At 29.1% G+C, this 17310-nt stretch overlaps 1 protein-coding gene and 1 long non-coding RNA gene across 14 annotated transcripts; both read left to right on the top strand.

Moving 5' to 3' along the window:
• The first annotated feature begins 4885 nt into the window (after positions 1 to 4885).
• LOC112726858 (uncharacterized) lies at positions 4886 to 7943 on the top strand. The gene is made up of 5 exons (XR_003165432.3): positions 4886 to 5437; positions 5512 to 5650; positions 5730 to 5843; positions 5924 to 6041; positions 7724 to 7943. It is a non-coding gene; the product is annotated as an uncharacterized lncRNA (long non-coding RNA).
• Positions 7944 to 11863: 3920 nt separating this feature from the next.
• LOC112726857 (uncharacterized) lies at positions 11864 to 15036 on the top strand. Of its 13 annotated transcripts, none has more exons than XR_011868311.1 (5): positions 11864 to 12492; positions 12567 to 12705; positions 12785 to 12889; positions 12979 to 13096; positions 14779 to 15036. XR_011868311.1 is itself a non-coding variant. In XM_072208795.1 (4 exons), exons 1-4 carry the CDS (start codon positions 12365 to 12367, stop codon positions 12982 to 12984), a joined length of 345 nt encoding a protein of 114 aa, XP_072064896.1. In that variant the 5' UTR covers positions 11885 to 12364; the 3' UTR covers positions 12985 to 13097. The 13 variants fall into 13 exon arrangements, 1 of the variants encoding a protein (XP_072064896.1); XR_003165431.3 differs by having other exon boundaries at positions 11883 to 12492; positions 12785 to 12898; positions 14793 to 15036; XR_003165430.3 differs by having other exon boundaries at positions 11883 to 12492; positions 12785 to 12898.
• Positions 15037 to 17310: the final 2274 nt, after the last annotated feature.

Raw genomic sequence — 17310 nt, 5'->3', positions numbered from 1 at the left:
ACTTTGATTAAAAGTATGAGTGGTTACTTATTATTCATTATTAATAATATTTTGTTCATAACAAAACTGAAAATATAATTATTCAGATTTAGATTTTAGAAAAATAAACGTATAAGTAACAAATGATCTATTTTATCATGTATATTATAAATTAATGAATTAAGCTAACTGATATAATGAATTGTAATTAATTAATTGGTATAAATTATAATAAATTATATGATATTTAAAAAGAAAATAAAAAAAAAAAGAAGAATAGAAGACTACAATAAAATAAATTGAATGTAAAATTTTTTTCTTTTTACAAATTTTATATCACACCCGCTTCAATAATAATAAATAAAAATACAACAACTTAATATCTAAGAGAAAATGAGGAGATAAAATCATAACACAATTCTAAAATAAAAACTTAAATTAAATCATAATATCATTGCACAACATAAATTAAAAGTAATTTCACACTACAATATACCGCACAAATAGGTAAATGACTTAAGCTTAATTACGGATTTTTTTTATTTATGCAAACATGATAATACCATGGTCTATAAATGTTTAATGGATAACATATCATATATTGCTCTGAATGATGAGCACGGGAGTTGAAGAGTGTGTGCTGATTTGTGTCTATGATAGTTGCCTTCTTGTGACGACGCCTCATAGGAAGAAAAAGAATTGTTGTAAAAGCTATCCAATGAAAGAGTAATTGGTAAATGAATGATATTTTCTTCTAGCATATATGGTCTTTTATAGTGGTAAAATAAAAATAGAATGAATAAAATTTTGTATTTTTATATTAGAAATAGAATTTGATATTTATCCTAATAAAATTAAATAACTAATTAGTTATATTTAAATAAATAAAATAAATTAAATAAAAATATTTTTAAGAATTAATCAAATCAATTAGTCAATACAAATAATTAGTATAATTAATTTTATTTGATTTATTGAATTTAAAAAATAAATTAGAAAATAATTGATTGAATTAATTAGTTGATATAATTAATTTATTATAATTGATTGGATTTAATGAATTAAAAAAATAAATAGGAAAACATAGGAGATAATGATTTTTTTAACTAAATTAATATGTATTTATTGCATTTAATCAGTATAAGTAACAAATCATCTATGTTATTATGTACCTTATAAATTAATGAATTAAAATAATTGATATAATAAATTACAATTATTTGATTGATATAAATTATAATAAATCGTGTAATATTTAAATACCTAATCAAATCAATTACTTGATATAATTAATTTACTGTAATAAATTGTATTCAATGAGTTATAAAAAATAAATTAAAAAACACACTAAGAAGTATGTCACGCCCATCATAAAGTGCAAAAATTTAATTTTTGTATAATAAAAATATATATTCTTATATATATATATATATATATATATATATATATATATATTATAGAAATATGATTTGATTCTATGAACTTGCTTATTTTTTTAATTTTAATTTTTCTAAAATAAATTTAGAAGAGAGAATAGTACTTTCATTTTGGATAAAAAATAAATTCATGAAGAATTGACACCTCGCTTTCATTAGTTGATAATGTATTAAATATTAATTTTATATAATAATAATAAATATATTTTCCTAAATTAGTATAATTATACATTATTCATTAAATGTTAATTGTAATATAAATATAATAAAGATATTTTTCTAAAATAAATTTAGAAGAGAGAATAGTGCTTTCATTTTAGAAGAAAAATAAATTTATGAAAAATTGACACCTCACTTCAATTAGTTAGGGAAAAATACAATTTTAGTATATTAAGTAGAAGTATATTATTATTATTATTATTATTATTATTATTATTATTATTATTATTATTATTATTATTATTATTATTATTAAAATATTTTTTATTGATAATTGATAAGTAGTTTAATAATGTATTAAATATGGATTTTATATAATTATAATAAAGATATTTTCCTAAATTGGTATAATTATGCATTATTCATTAAATGCATTCATTTTGGAGGAAAAATGAATTCATGAGGAATTCACACCTCACTCTCATTAGTTGAGAAAAAACTCAATTTTAATATATTAAGTAGATTATATAAATAGAAATACTTGCTAAGTATATATAAAAGATAATTATATATAATATAATTGCTATATATGTAACAGATACAAATTGTTATAATTATAGAGACTTACTATAATTATATTAAATTTAATTATGAATGTAAATAAATAAAAGTGATAATAATTAATATTATTTTTTTATATTTAATATTTACCGTAAATATAAAAAATATTGAGAAAAAAGTAGATACTGACTTTATTTTATTTTATTTTACGTCATGGATTTCTTTATTAAAATTAATGGAGGAAAAAAATCTTTATGATTATATATCAATCTCAATCACAATAAATAAGATAAATCGGTTGAGCAACTAACAAATTTAACGGATAAATGTTATTTTTCATTTATGAAAAAAATGAGGCAACATGCATGCGTATATTAATATAGGAAAGATTATTATATACTCACAGCTTTAAAATCTTCAAGAATATTCGATTATATTATCCTTCAAACCAAAAAATCCATCCTTTATTTTTATTAAATATTTATATTAATTCAATTAGATGAATGTTTTAATAAAAGGAAAGATTATTATTATTATTATTATTATTATTATTATTATTATTATTATTATTATTGAATAATAATGATAATTATCGTTATTAATATTAAATTGGTTATTAATATATATATATATATATATATATATATATATATATATTGAATTATCATTAATATTAATTAGTTATTTATATATATATTCTACAATAATATTTTCTTTCATTTGTTAACTAATTAAACTTGGTTATTTATATTAAATATATTTAATGATTACTAAAAATTAATTATATAATTATCATTATTAATAACCAATTATTAATAATTAATTTATATTTCTCTAAAATATAATTTTCTATCTTTTTGTTATTATTATTATTATTATTATTATTATTATTATTATTATTATATAGGTCACCATTAAGATAATAACTTGTCACTAATAAAATTTTAGGATAATGAATAAAAAATAAAATTATATCAATATAATTAAAATAAATATAATTAAAATAGTTAAAAATATTTTTGATTGATAATTAGGTTAATAATGTATTAATTATTGATTTTATATAATTATAATAGAGATATTTTTCTAAATTAGTATAATTATGAATTATTCATTAAATGCTAAGTATAATATTGTTATATAATTATAATTAAGATAATTTTCTGAAATAAATTTAAAAGAGATTAGTATAATTATAATAAAGAGATTATCTTAAATTAGTACAATTATGTATCATTCATTATATACTAATTATAATATAATTATATCAATTAAAGATAATTTTTTAAAATAAATTTAAAAGAGAGAAATAGTGCAATCATTTTGGAAGGAAAATAGGTTCACGAAAAAGTGACACCTTACTTTCATTAGTTGGGAGAAAATCCAGTTTTAGTATATTAAACAAGTGTAATAACCCGTGCTATGCACGTGATAAAATTAAAATTATGATTTTAAATTATTCTATTAAAATTAATTTGAATTGTAATAATTTATTTAATAAATAAATAATATAATAATGTGTATTGTTTGTATTTTTTTAAATATAATATTAAATATATTAACTCGAATGTAGCTATTAAATGTATAAAAATTATGTTTAAATTATGAGTTCTCTAAATAAAATTATCCCGTTTAAAATATTTAAATTATGATTTCAATCATAAATTACAATTATGATTTAAAAAATTTCTTTGATATAATATTACATTTTTTTCTCCACTTTACTATTAATATATTAATATTACAAGTCTAAATTACAGTATTTTACTGAATTTTGACTGAAAAAAATAGTTACCTGTTTCTATCATTTAATTTATTCAATACGCCATGTGCTAACACTAACAGTATTTTTAAAAAAAATATATTGATAAAAATAGATATAATATAATTACAAATATAACATAAATAAATAAAATATATAAATAAATACGAAACCAATATGTTTACCAATGTCTTTGTTAAATTTTATAAATTAGAGAATAAATTATGTATTCGATTGCTTGGTGATCACATAGATAATCAAGTAATTGGATTGTAAATTGATCTCATAGTGCACGTCTTATTTTTTTGTCATTTTTGAATGAAAGTGAGAATTCAGAGTGTAAGACCCAAGACTTTTGAAAAGTCCTATTTTGAACTAATCTCAAATTATATATATTTATTTATAGTTTTAATTTCAGAAATTATTTTTATTAAAAAATAATTAAAGGCAATTAATTGGATTTGAAATAAATTAAGGTTTTTATCTAAACTATATTCCTAAGTATTATTTTCCTATTTATGATTTAAAGTTCTAGAAATTTAAAAATAATGGAATTTTGGCTATTTAAATTATAATTTTGTTTAATTTTATAATTATTGATATAAAATTAGTAGTTATGAAATAATAAGAATTTTATATGATTAGATTTTAGATAATTTAATTTATATTATTTAATACTTTAAGTTAAAGATAAAGAAAATTAATTATATTACCATGAATTTTCAATTAGAATAATTTATTGAGAAAATCAATTAGTATTTTTATACCACAAATAATATTTTAAAATAATTTTAGAGATTTAATTAGATTTCAAAATTTATACTCCATGCCTCAATTTTATTAAAATTACTTTACTATAATTAAATTCAAAATCTTAATTTTATACATACCCTAATCCTAATTAAATTACAATTTTTCCCTTACTCCTAATGAAACCCTAGCCGCCATTAGCCTTCACCAACAGCAGCTGAAACCCCCCTTTTTGTCTAACCAAAACCCATCAGGAAAAAAAAAAAGAGAGAAAGGGGAAGAAGGAAGGGGACCGAGGAAGGAAGGAGAGGGGGAAGAAGAGTGAGGCGGCGCGGTGGGTGTCACTGCCACCGTCGCCGCCGCTGCTGACAGAAGAGAGAGGAGATCTGAGAGAGAAGGAGAGTACCGCGAGGAAGCCGCCGCGCAGCTCAGGACTGCCGTCGCGTCGTGTCGCGTCGTTGTTGGCGCCAGCGTCGAGGAGACCACGCGGGGAGGAGAGACGCGCGAGGGAGAGAGAGCAGAATCTCAAGCCGAGCGGAGGTCCAACCACCGTGTTAGAACCCTTTTCGCGTCGCCAGCGTTGCCCACACCGTGAAGCCGTCGCCGCCGCTACTGTACCCGCGTCGTCATCGTCCTCGTCTTGGAGTCGGTTGCCGCCACTTATGGAGGAGCCAGAGAGAGCGAGAGAGAGCGAGCTCGGGAGCAGAGGAGAGAAAAGAGAGACCCGCGCCAGCCACCGCCGCTTCTGCCGCTCGAAATCCTGCTGCCGCCGCCGGAGAACGCACTGTCGGTAAGGGTTTTAAAGTTTGGTTTCTGTTCTTTTGGATTCCGGGAACCTTTATCGTCACTGCATGTCTATTTCAGCTCTCCGCCGCCGCTGCTTGTTGTTTTGAACTGCTGCACCGTCATTGCCGCCGTTCGGGTCACTGGGAACATGGCAGTGATCACCGGAACCACCATCGGAGTTACCGTTATTTCAATTCAGCCGTTCGTCCTTGTTTGGGTAAACAATGCATTCCGAAACCTATGAATTAGTATTTCTGTTCTAAGTTATTTAAGGATCCAAGGTTTTGGTGTCATAGGATCGAGTTCCGGGTCTTGATTGCTGAGTTCTATGGCTGTAGCATACAACATCAAGGTGCTGTGTCGTCACCGAATCTGCTGTTGCTCCATTTTCTCAATTAGTTGTAAGCCCAGTAAGTCGTTCCTTGTTCCAAACTCTTTTAGTAGCTATTCTGTTATAGACTATTGAGTTTACGCGACATTAATGTTTTAGGATTGAGCTAAGGCTATGTTTAGAGGTTGTGGCTGCTGCGGGGACAGTCGGTATTGATGTTGCTGCTGTGGAATAAGAATAAAAATGTAGTTTGTCGCGTAGTTGGATCGCGAATAAGGTAGGGGCGTCTTTCTCAAACTTGTTTTTCTTTCCAGAGTTGTTGTAAATCGATATTAATGCGTAAAATACATCTTTGGTGATTGCCTGAGTCTTATGAATTGAATAGAGTTGTCTTGGATGAATAAGATTATTAGTTTGATTGATAGATGGATCGATTGAGAAAGCTGAATATTCTGATTAGTTGACTGATGTTGTTAAAGTGGTTTTCCTTGAATTAATGGGAGAGATTTAATAATGGCATTTAGTTTAATTTTGGAAACAATTCGATTTTAGGAAAGGTTTAGTATTGAAATTTGATGTGATATTGAACCCGATTTGATATTGGAATTTGATTTTAAAACCAATTTGGAAAGGACTTGATATTTGGAAATGGTTTGTTTATTGAGAATAATTTACTATTTTGGTAATGGTTCGAACATGGTTTGAGGAACGGTTTGGTTTGAAACTGTTTGAGAAAACTGAAAGTTCTTAATTATTGATTAATGCTGTTGAATGAGGTTGATTTAAACTGCGATTTATAGGATTGGTTGATTGGATTCTGGATTTTGCTATTTCTCTGTGTTGAGTGTGGTTGTTGTGAAAATTATTATTAGAGTGATTTGAATGTTTAACAGGTGTTTGGTTTGGTTTGGTTGGGACCCGAAAAGGGTGGCAAAAGTCCGAGTTTTAGAGGAGATGCTGCCGAAATTTTATAAAATTGGAAGTTTTGTTTGAAGCAATTGTTTAAAAAGACTTAGTTCTTAAACGTTATTTGTTTCAGATTGATTTATTTAGAAAAGAAAGAATTATGTTTTGAATTGAGATTGTTGATTAACGGAAAGAAGGATGATGAGGATTAATTTGAAATATAATTTTTGAATGAATTTGAAAATGGGACATGGTTTGACGAATGATGATGATTTTGAGAATGGCTTAGATATTGATGAATGATGAATGAATTATTTATATGGCTTATGAATTTGAAATATCTGAGATACGAGGTTCCCTGGATTAAGTGCCGTGGCTTGCCACCACGTGTACCAGGTTGAAAACTCGATACTCTGTTGACCCTACGACGTAAGTGTGACCGGGCACTATATAAATTCCCGGGAATGATACCCCCATTGAGCAATATTGATTATTTGAGAAAAATTATGCATAGACTCTTGGGGATGCACGTCGGGGGACAGTCTAAGGACAATTCAGACTTGTCGGGTTGGCTGGATAACCGACAGATGAGCCTCATCAGCCATAGGACAGGCATGCATCATATGCATTTGTATGCTTTGCTTGGGTTTGAACTTGTTTTGGTTTGCCTAATTGCTAAACTGTTCTTAATTGCTACTTGAACTATTTGCTGTAACTGCTACCTACTTGTGCTTTCCTTGTCTGTCTTGCCTGTGTTTGTTCTGGCGTGCTACATTTGAGAATGAACTTGGATGCTAAATTAATGATTGTGTTGTTTGATTGCGTGGTTGATTTCTGATTGAGATTTTCTTATAAGGAAAGGTTTCGGATTTCTGAAAGATTAAACATTGTTTCTCTGAAAAGGGATTTGAACGATTTCCTATTGGTTTTAAAAGATTCATAAGGCAATGATAATTACTGAGCTTGAAAACAGTTTCTTATTAAATATCTTCTTATGACAACTTTGAAACTCCGTGGTGAGACCGTGTGGTTAGGTTCTCACCCCCCCTACAGCTTTACCTTTTCAGGAACCAGATGAAGAAGTATTAAGAAGAGTTATACTGCATTTGGTTTATATGCTGTTGTATTAATTAGATTATTTTCTTCTCTCGTCTTTGTTATTACAAGTTTGTAAGAGGGATAGGAATTGTATGTTTTATATGTACAATATATTGAATATATTGAATTATTATGTAAGGAGTCTTGTATATGAATCTATGCCTGTTTGTTTTTCCTTAAGATAAAGTATTTATTTCTGGTTTTTCAAAGAAATCAGCGATACAGTGTCAAGTCATAGGCTCCTATTTTAATATTTAGTATGTAAAGTAGTCGTAATACTTCTTGCTATCAGAGTAGCGCAGCCGGAAGCGTGACTTCTGGTAGTGAGGGTGTTACATTATGGTATCAGAGCGGTCTTTCCTGTAGAGCCTGAGAAATTGACCGATTATGCTTCAATTGCATACTCTGAGAGTCAGTCATGTAGTAGGTCTTGTTTGGATAACGAGAATAGAGCTTTAAGTACATGACGGTCTATTGATAAATACCATTAATCTTGCATTGCATAATTCCTGGTATTAAGTTTGGCCAGCTTAACCCTGGTGAATTATGTATTTGTAAGCACTAATGGGTTATCATAGACAATATGTGAGTTATAGGTAATGCGAATCGCGGGTTTTGGAAACGTTAGGAGTTAATTCTTGAGGTTACTCGGTTAGGTGTCTTGAACTCTGCGAATATCACGTATCTTATTCTTGCTTGGTATGCTCTAAGGTTCTTGTCTGCGATACTTTTCTTCGAAAGTGAACAGATTATCTTTTAATCCTACTCTCTTGTTCACGTACGATTTTGTTTGATCCTAACTGCATATGCCCGTTTAAAACTCTTGGTGTATTTACCTTCTTTATTTAGGCACTTCTTTTTTAATCATGTATTTTTTTTTATATACATTCGAATCTGTTTTGATGCAGGACACCTTTTTAAGTTCATATTTCAAGTCTTTTGTAAATAAATTGTAATTTAGTTTTCCTCTTATTTGATAATAATTACAGTCATTCTTTAAATCTTAACAAAACCGTTTTTAATTTGAAATATACAACCGCTTTTAATTTGATATGTACTTCTTTATATAAACGTTGAAAGTTTCTTATACAGTTTAAAACTAGTCGTTTTCAATACCTCGCCTGTTTCTTCATTGATTCATGGAAATGTATATATACTTTAAATACAATTTGATTTTCTAACAATTTTATTACCGTTTTTACGAATATCCTGATTTGACTATATATTTAGATATTTTTCAAAGAAAGGTTTTTGTCTCTTTCTAGTTGGTTTTGTTTGGTAAGCTTCACCTAATTTATTTTTATTTGAATTTGGTTTAGCATACTATATCATTTATGCAAATTGTTGTTCTTACAAAAAAAAAAAATGTTGGATTCATGTCTTTACTCTCATGAATAGACCAATTTCTTCCTTAAACTTTTTATTTCTGTAGATGTCATATTTAATTCTGTTTTTAACTACTCTTTTATTTTTTTTACCATTAATCTTAGTTTTCCATTTCTTGTGAATCTCATTCTCATCCGAGTCAATTTTAATTCGTTTCCACCTAATGCACCATTTGTCCTTTTATTTGTCTTTCTTTAGTCAAAGGTTCCTTCTTGAGAATTTTCTATTGATTGAGTTGTCTTCGTGGCGCATTTTGTATTTCTTTAGACCAATTGGAAACTCATTTGATAATCCATACCCAATGAGTTCTTGTTTGAATTCCCTTAATTTAAAGGTCCTTTCTTCCATGGGTTGATATCATTTTAAGCACATCGTAATCTTCTTAAATGATACTTGCGAGGTGGTTATTTCAAATATACTTTCAGAATTTTGTTTTGAACCATTTTTGAAAAGGTTTTCAATTCTTTTGAAGAAATTTAAGTTTTGAATCAACTTTTTTTAAGTTGTTAAATTTCTTCTTAAGCTTTTTGTTTCTATGAGTGACATGCTTTATGAATCCTAATTGAAATCCTTTAATTTAAGTCTCTTTCTTAAAATGAGTTAGTTTCCTTTTTAGCACATAATAATATTATTGAACATCCTTATAAAGTTGTGACTTCAAGTATATTATTGAAGTTTTGTTTTAATTTAAACCTTTTTAAACAAGTTTCGATTTATTTTTATGCAAAGTTGTCCCTGACTAGAATTGTTTTACTTGAACAGTGCCTCTTTTTGGTGTGATTTGAACTTGTTTTGGGCGATACATCTATTGAAGTTTTAATAAAATTGCTTTCAATTGAGTTTACACTCCTTTATCCTATACTCTGAAAATTTCTATGTGATTTAAGCCTGTTTGATTGTAATGCATCATCTTTTCTTTTATGAGTAAAACTTTATCTCAGATTTTCTTCTAACAAGATTATAGTTTTCATACATGCTTAAAAAAAATAGAAAATACAATTTTGCTCTTAGCCAAATTAATCTTTCCATTTACAAAGTTTGTGTAATCTATTCCACTTGAATTTATATTGAAATAGTGCTACATTTACGCTTTTATTAATCTTTTGAAGGATGTTTGTTATCCATTTTCTCTTTCAGAACATGAAATGATTTCCCCTTCAGTTTTCCATTCTTTACGAACAATGCATTCAAAAATATTTTTAAACCAATACTCTTGAGTTCTATAAACTTTGTTTTTGGTTTGGATATTCTTTTTCTGTAAACCTCATATTTCTTGATTTAGCTTGAATTCGTTTCAAGATACTGCATTGTTTTTCATCTTATTGGTCTTATTAAATTCCTTCGATTTAAGAGTTACCCTTAAAGATATTAGTTGACTCTCTTTCTAGCACTCTTTATTACTTGTTCATCCTTGTCTACTTGTGATTTCAGCAATTCTTTTAAATTCTTGGGAACACGGTCCTTGTCGTTTTTCTTCCTTTTCTATGGTCTACTATCCTTCTGAGTATACTTGAGATTAGTTTTAGCATTTTGTGCGACCATTAGACTTAGTAAATGACACATTAGTCTTTTAGGACACGTTTGGTGAATGCAAAAGGTAAAACTCATAAGTGTACGACATCACAGGGAGTTGTGAAACCTTGTTTTACGTGAAAGAGTTTTGTTGATGTGGGACTTATAACCAGTAGTAAGGATTGCAAAGTGTTTAACAAAGTTGAGAACTTTCGGATGAGTTGCTCAATGAAGTACGGTTAAGAATGGTGGAGATAAATTATGTTGAAGTTTGAATAATTTAATCCCTAAAGTTGATATAAGATCAGTATGTGGACATTAAGCACATCATTTTAACCCCAGCTTGTGTTATAACCTTTTGCCGTATTGCTTTACCATCACATGTTTGAAACATATTATCTTGTACATCAAGCCTGTCTTGTAACTTCTGTTTCACATCATATTTATATCCTGTATATTTTTATGCCATATGAAAATCTTGGTATTTGAAACTATTTGTGTGTATATATATATATTGAGGACTTGTTGCCATTTCTTTAAATAAGTTCAAGAGTGAAGTAATATGAAAATCTCTTTCATTTTGTATCAATTTTCGAGGACGAAAATTTTTATAAGGTTGGTAGGATGTAAGACCCAAGACTTTTGAAAAGTCCTATTTTGAACTAATCTCAAATTATATATATTTATTTATAGTTTTAATTTCAGAAATTATTTTTATTAAAAAATAATTAAAGGCAATTAATTGGATTTAAAATAAATTAAGGTTTTTATCTAAACTATATTCCTAAGTATTATTTTCCTATTTATGATTTAAAGTTCTAGAAATTTAAAAATAATGGGATTTTGGCTATTTAAATTAGAATTTTGTTTAATTTTATAATTATTGATATAAAATTAGTAGTTATGAAATAATAAGAATTTTATATGATTAGATTTTAGATAATTTAATTTATATTATTTAATACTTTAAGTTAAAGATAAAGAAAATTAATTATATTACCATGAATTTTCAATTAGAATAATTTATTGAGAAAATCAATTAGTATTTTTATACCACAAATAATATTTTAAAATAATTTTAGAGATTTAATTAGATTTCAAAATTTATACTCCATGCCTCAATTTTATTAAAATTACTTTACTATAATTAAATTCAAAATCTTAATTTTATACATACCCTAATCCTAATTAAATTACAATTTTTCCCTTACTCCTAATGAAACCCTAGCCGCCATTAGCCTTCACCAACAGCAGCTGAAACCCCCCTTTTTGTCTAACCAAAACCCATCAGGAAAAAAAAAAGAGAGAAAGGGGAAAAAGGAAGGGGACCGAGGAAGGAAGGAGAGGGGGAAGAAGAGTGAGGCGGCGCGGTGGGTGTCACTGCCACCGTCGCCGCCGCTGCTGACAGAAGAGAGAGGAGATCTGAGAGAGAAGGAAAGTACCGCGAGGAAGCCGCCGCGCAGCTCAGGACCGCCGTCGCGTCGCGTCGCGTCGTTGTTGGCGCCAGCGTCGAGGAGACCACGCGGGGAGGAGAGACGCGCGAGGGAGAGAGAGCAGAATCTCAAGCCGAGCTGAGGTCCAACCACCGTGTTAGAACCCTTTTCGCGTCGCCAGCGTTGCCCACACCGTGAAGCCGTCGCCGCCGCTACTGTACCCGCGTCGTCATCGTCCTCGTCTTGGAGTCGGTTGCCGCCACTTATGGAGGAGCCAGAGAGAGCGAGAGAGAGCGAGCTCGGGAGCAGAGGAGAGAAAAGAGAGACCCGCGCCAGCCACCGCCGCTTCTGCCGCTCGAAATCCTGCTGCCGCCGCCGGAGAACGCACTGTCGGTAAGGGTTTTAAAGTTTGGTTTCTGTTCTTTTGGATTCCGGGAACCTTTATCGTCACTGCATGTCTATTTCAGCTCTCCGCCGCCGCTGCTTGTTGTTCTGAACTGCTGCACCGTCGTTGCCGCCGTTCGGGTCACTGGGAACATGGCAGTGATCACCGGAACCACCATCGGAGTTACCGTTATTTCAATTCAGTCGTTCGTCCTTGTTTGGGTAAACAATGCATTCCGAAACCTATGAATTAGTATTTCTGTTCTAAGTTATTTAAGGATCCAAGGTTTTGGTGTCATAGGATCGAGTTCCGGGTCTTGATTGCTGAGTTCTATGGCTGTAGCATACAACATCAAGGTGCTGTGTCGTCACCGAATCTGCTGTTGCTCCATTTTCTCAATTAGTTGTAAGCCCAGTAAGTCGTTCCTTGTTCCAAACTCTTTTAGTAGCTATTCTGTTATAGACTATTGAGTTTACGCGACATTAATGTTTTAGGATTGAGCTAAGGCTATGTTTAGAGGTTGTGGCTGCTGCGGGGACAGTCGGTATTGATGTTGCTGCTGTGGAATAAGAATAAAAATGTAGTTTGTCGCGTAGTTGGATCGCGAATAAGGTAGGGGCGTCTTTCTCAAACTTGTTTTTCTTTCCAGAGTTATTGTAAATCGATATTAATGCGTAAAATACATCTTTGGTGATTGCCTGAGTCTTATGAATTGAATAGAGTTGTCTTGGATGAATAAGATTATTAGTTTGATTGATAGATGGATCGATTGAGAAAGCTGAATATTCTGATTAGTTGACTGATGTTGTTAAAGTGGTTTTCCTTGAATTAATGGGAGAGATTTAATAATGGCATTTAGTTTAATTTTGGAAACAATTCGATTTTAGGAAAGGTTTAGTATTGAAATTTGATGTGATATTGAACCCGATTTGATATTGGAATTTGATTTTAAAACCAATTTGGAAAGGACTTGATATTTGGAAATGGTTTGTTTATTGAGAATAATTTACTATTTTGGTAATGGTTCGAACATGGTTTGAGGAACGGTTTGGTTTGAAACTGTTTGAGAAAACTGAAAGTTCTTAATTATTGATTAATGCTGTTGAATGAAGTTGATTTAAACTGCGATTTATAGGATTGGTTGATTGGATTCTGGATTTTGCTATTTCTCTGTGTTGAGTGTGGTTGTTGTGAAAATTATTATTAGAGTGATTTGAATGTTTAACAGGTGTTTGGTTTGGTTTGGTTGGGACCCGAAAAGGGTGGCAAAGTCCGAGTTTTAGAGGAGATGCTGCCGAAATTTTATAAAATTGGAAGTTTTGTTTGAAGAAATTGTTTAAAAAGATTTAGTTCTTAAACGTTATTTGTTTCAGATTGATTTATTTAGAAAAGAAAGAATTATATTTTGAATTGAGATTGTTGATTAACGGAAAGAAGGATGATGAGGATTAATTTGAAATATAATTTTTGAATGAATTTGAAAATGGGACATGGTTTGACGAATGATGATGATTTTGAGAATGGCTTAGATATTGATGAATGATGAATGAATTATTTATATGGCTTATGAATTTGAAATATCTGAGATACGAGGTTCCCTGGATTAAGTGCCGTGGCTTGCCACCACGTGTACCAGGTTAAAAACTCGATACTCTGTTGACCCTACGACGTAAGTGTGACCGGGCACTATATAAATTCCTGGGAATGATACCCCCATTGAGCAATATTGATTATTTGAGAAAAAACTATGCATAGACTCTTGGGGATGCACGTCGGGGGACAGTCTAAGGACAATTCAGACTTGTCGGGTTGGCTAGATAACCGACAGATGAGCCTCATCAGCCATAGGACAGGCATGCATCATATGCATTTGTATGCTTTGCTTGGGTTTGAACTTGTTTTGGTTTGCCTAATTGCTAAACTGTTCTTAATTGCTACTTGAACTATTTGCTGTAACTGCTACCTACTTGTGCTTTCCTTGTCTGTCTTGCCTGTGTTTGTTCTGGCGTGCTACATTTGAGAATGAACTTGGATGCTAAATTAATGATTGTGTTGTTTGATTGCGTGGTTGATTTCTGATTGAGATTTTCTTATAAGGAAAGGTTTCGGATTTCTGAAAGATTAAACATTGTTTCTCTGAAAAGGGATTTGAACGATTTCCTATTGGTTTTAAAAGATTCATAAGGCAATGATAATTACTGAGCTTGAAAACAGTTTCTTATTAAATATCTTCTTATGACAACTTTGAAACTCCGTGGTGAGACCGTGTGGTTAGGTTCTCACCCCCCCTACAGCTTTACCTTTTCAGGAACCAGATGAAGAAGTATTAAGAAGAGTTATACTGCATTTGGTTTATATGCTGTTGTATTAATTAGATTATTTTCTTCTCTCGTCTTTGTTATTACAAGTTTGTAAGAGGGATAGGAATTGTATGTTTTATATGTACAATATATTGAATATATTGAATTATTATGTAAGGAGTCTTGTATATGAATCTATGCCTGTTTGTTTTTCCTTAAGATAAAGTATTTATTTCTGGTTTTTCAAAGAAATCAGCGATACAGTGTCAAGTCATAGGCTCCTATTTTAATATTTAGTATGTAAAGTAGTCGTAATACTTCTTGCTATCAGAGTAGCGCAGCCGGAAGCGTGACTTCTGGTAGTGAGGGTGTTACACAGAGAGTAAGTAGTAATACATAAAGAAAAAAAATTTGCACCACAACACATAATTATTATTAAAAGAAATATTCATATTAAAATTTTACATCCTGCAGATCATGAAGATCAATCACAATGTACTGATCACTTTTCTCTATTTTTGACCATGATATAAATTTTTTTTCCTAGTCAAGAATCCAATAACATTTAATTGAACAAAAAAATTGAATTAAAAGTACCAAATTAAGGACAAATGAGTGAATAATATAAGAAATTATAACTTCGTACGTGTATAAAATAAAGAGAATTTACTGATTTATTTTATGTTAGATGATAAAACTAACAATAATATATTAATAAATAGATATACCTTTAAAAAAATTCACAATATAATTTCAAATATTTTCATAAATAAACTGTTAAAATTTTTGTTATCGATAAAATAATGCTATTATACAATTTTTTCGCAAAACCTAAAATCAAAAGGAAAATAATTTTGTGTGGGTTAATATAAATTAATTATGTACTAAATAAGTAGAATCGTTCATTTGTTTGTTTTAATATATCAGCATGGGCAAGCAAATTAAAATGATTATCCGGAATTTTACGATCATCGACTGTATCTACTATACGTAACTCCATGTTGAAACATATTTTGCACGTGTGTACAGTCAGAAGATATATTCCGCTTGATTTCTCAATCTCAAAATTTGAGAAGACATAGACCTTCCTTTCTACCAATTCATTCTCAAATATTTTTGTCAAAGAATTCTTGATTGAACAATAAATTTTATCGTACTGCAAAATAAATTAAATGTAAAAGTTATTAGCATTTACAAAAGGTTTAATTACTCTGTTGGTCCCTATAGTTTTGTAAAATTTTCAATTAAATCCCTATATTTCTTTTCTTTTTAATTGGGTCCCTGCACTAATTTTTTTCAATTAAGTCTCTCTTAGTAGTAATTGGCTTAATTTCATAGGGACCAACTTAAAAAAAATGGTATAGGGACCTAAATAAAAGGAAAAAAATGTAGGGACCCAATAAAAAAAATTTGGTGCAAGGACTCAATTAAAAAGAAAAAAAGTATAGGGATCTAATTGAAAATTTCGCGAAACTATAGGGACCAACAGAGTAATTAAACCTTTACAAAACTATTAAAAAGAATTGTCTTTGACTTGTGAAATGGTGTATTTATAAAATTAACTTAAAATATGAACTACAAATATTTATAAGAATTTAATTTTGATGTACTGACAGTGTAAATAATTTTACACGTGCATCTAATTACGTAATGACACATCAATAAAAATAAATACCTTTCACATTGACTGCGTGAATAGTCATCCAAAAAAACGGATGTGATTGCACGACAGTGTAAAATGCTTTACACTATTAGTGCATCAAAATTAAACTCTATTTATAAATTGAACTTAGCATTATTTGAAAAAATTTAGTAAATGAATCAACTAATTTGGTCATTAATTAGAACTATTTCTATGTAAACTGTCTTGCTCTTGTCAAACTTGAATGGGACTTTCTATAACGTTATAATTCTTATCTTTATTTTTCATACTTTCTCTTCGTATAATCTATTATAGGTGATACTATTGATAGGATCGTAGTCAATAGTCATTAGATATGAAAAAAAAGAATAGAATAATGACTATGTGAAAATTATAAATTTTTTAAATGATAAACATGAAAGAAAATTTATTATTGCTTATTATATATACTAATAATATGTCAATAATTTTTAGAATTTACTAATAATACTAATAGTTTAAAGATAATTTTACTATTGTTATAATAAATTTAGCTATTACTCTAAATAAATAAAATAAATAATATATCTGAAAATTAAAGAAAAAAATATTATTGGTAATTATGTTTGGAATGTTTTCATGTTTTTTTTATTTTTTTTTTTGTTTGTCATTCTTTCAAGGTAATGTTAAATCACGAAAACTCTAAATTTAAAATATAATAATAAATATGTCATGTGATAGAAAAATAATAAACTAAAAAGAAATATATGATTATTTTATATATATATATATATATATATATGATTATTTTTTATATTCATGCATATTCTCTCATCTCTTTTCATATGCATGATTAACAATTTTTTTTAAATGGTGATATTTTAATTTTTTTACGTATTTTTATA

This window comes from Arachis hypogaea, chromosome 12, assembly GCF_003086295.3.
Source record: "Arachis hypogaea cultivar Tifrunner chromosome 12, arahy.Tifrunner.gnm2.J5K5, whole genome shotgun sequence".
In the NCBI taxonomy this organism is placed as follows: domain Eukaryota; kingdom Viridiplantae; phylum Streptophyta; class Magnoliopsida; order Fabales; family Fabaceae; genus Arachis; species Arachis hypogaea.
The sequence above is the reverse complement of the archived record's forward strand: the minus strand, read 5'-3'. Positions and strand labels throughout refer to the sequence as shown.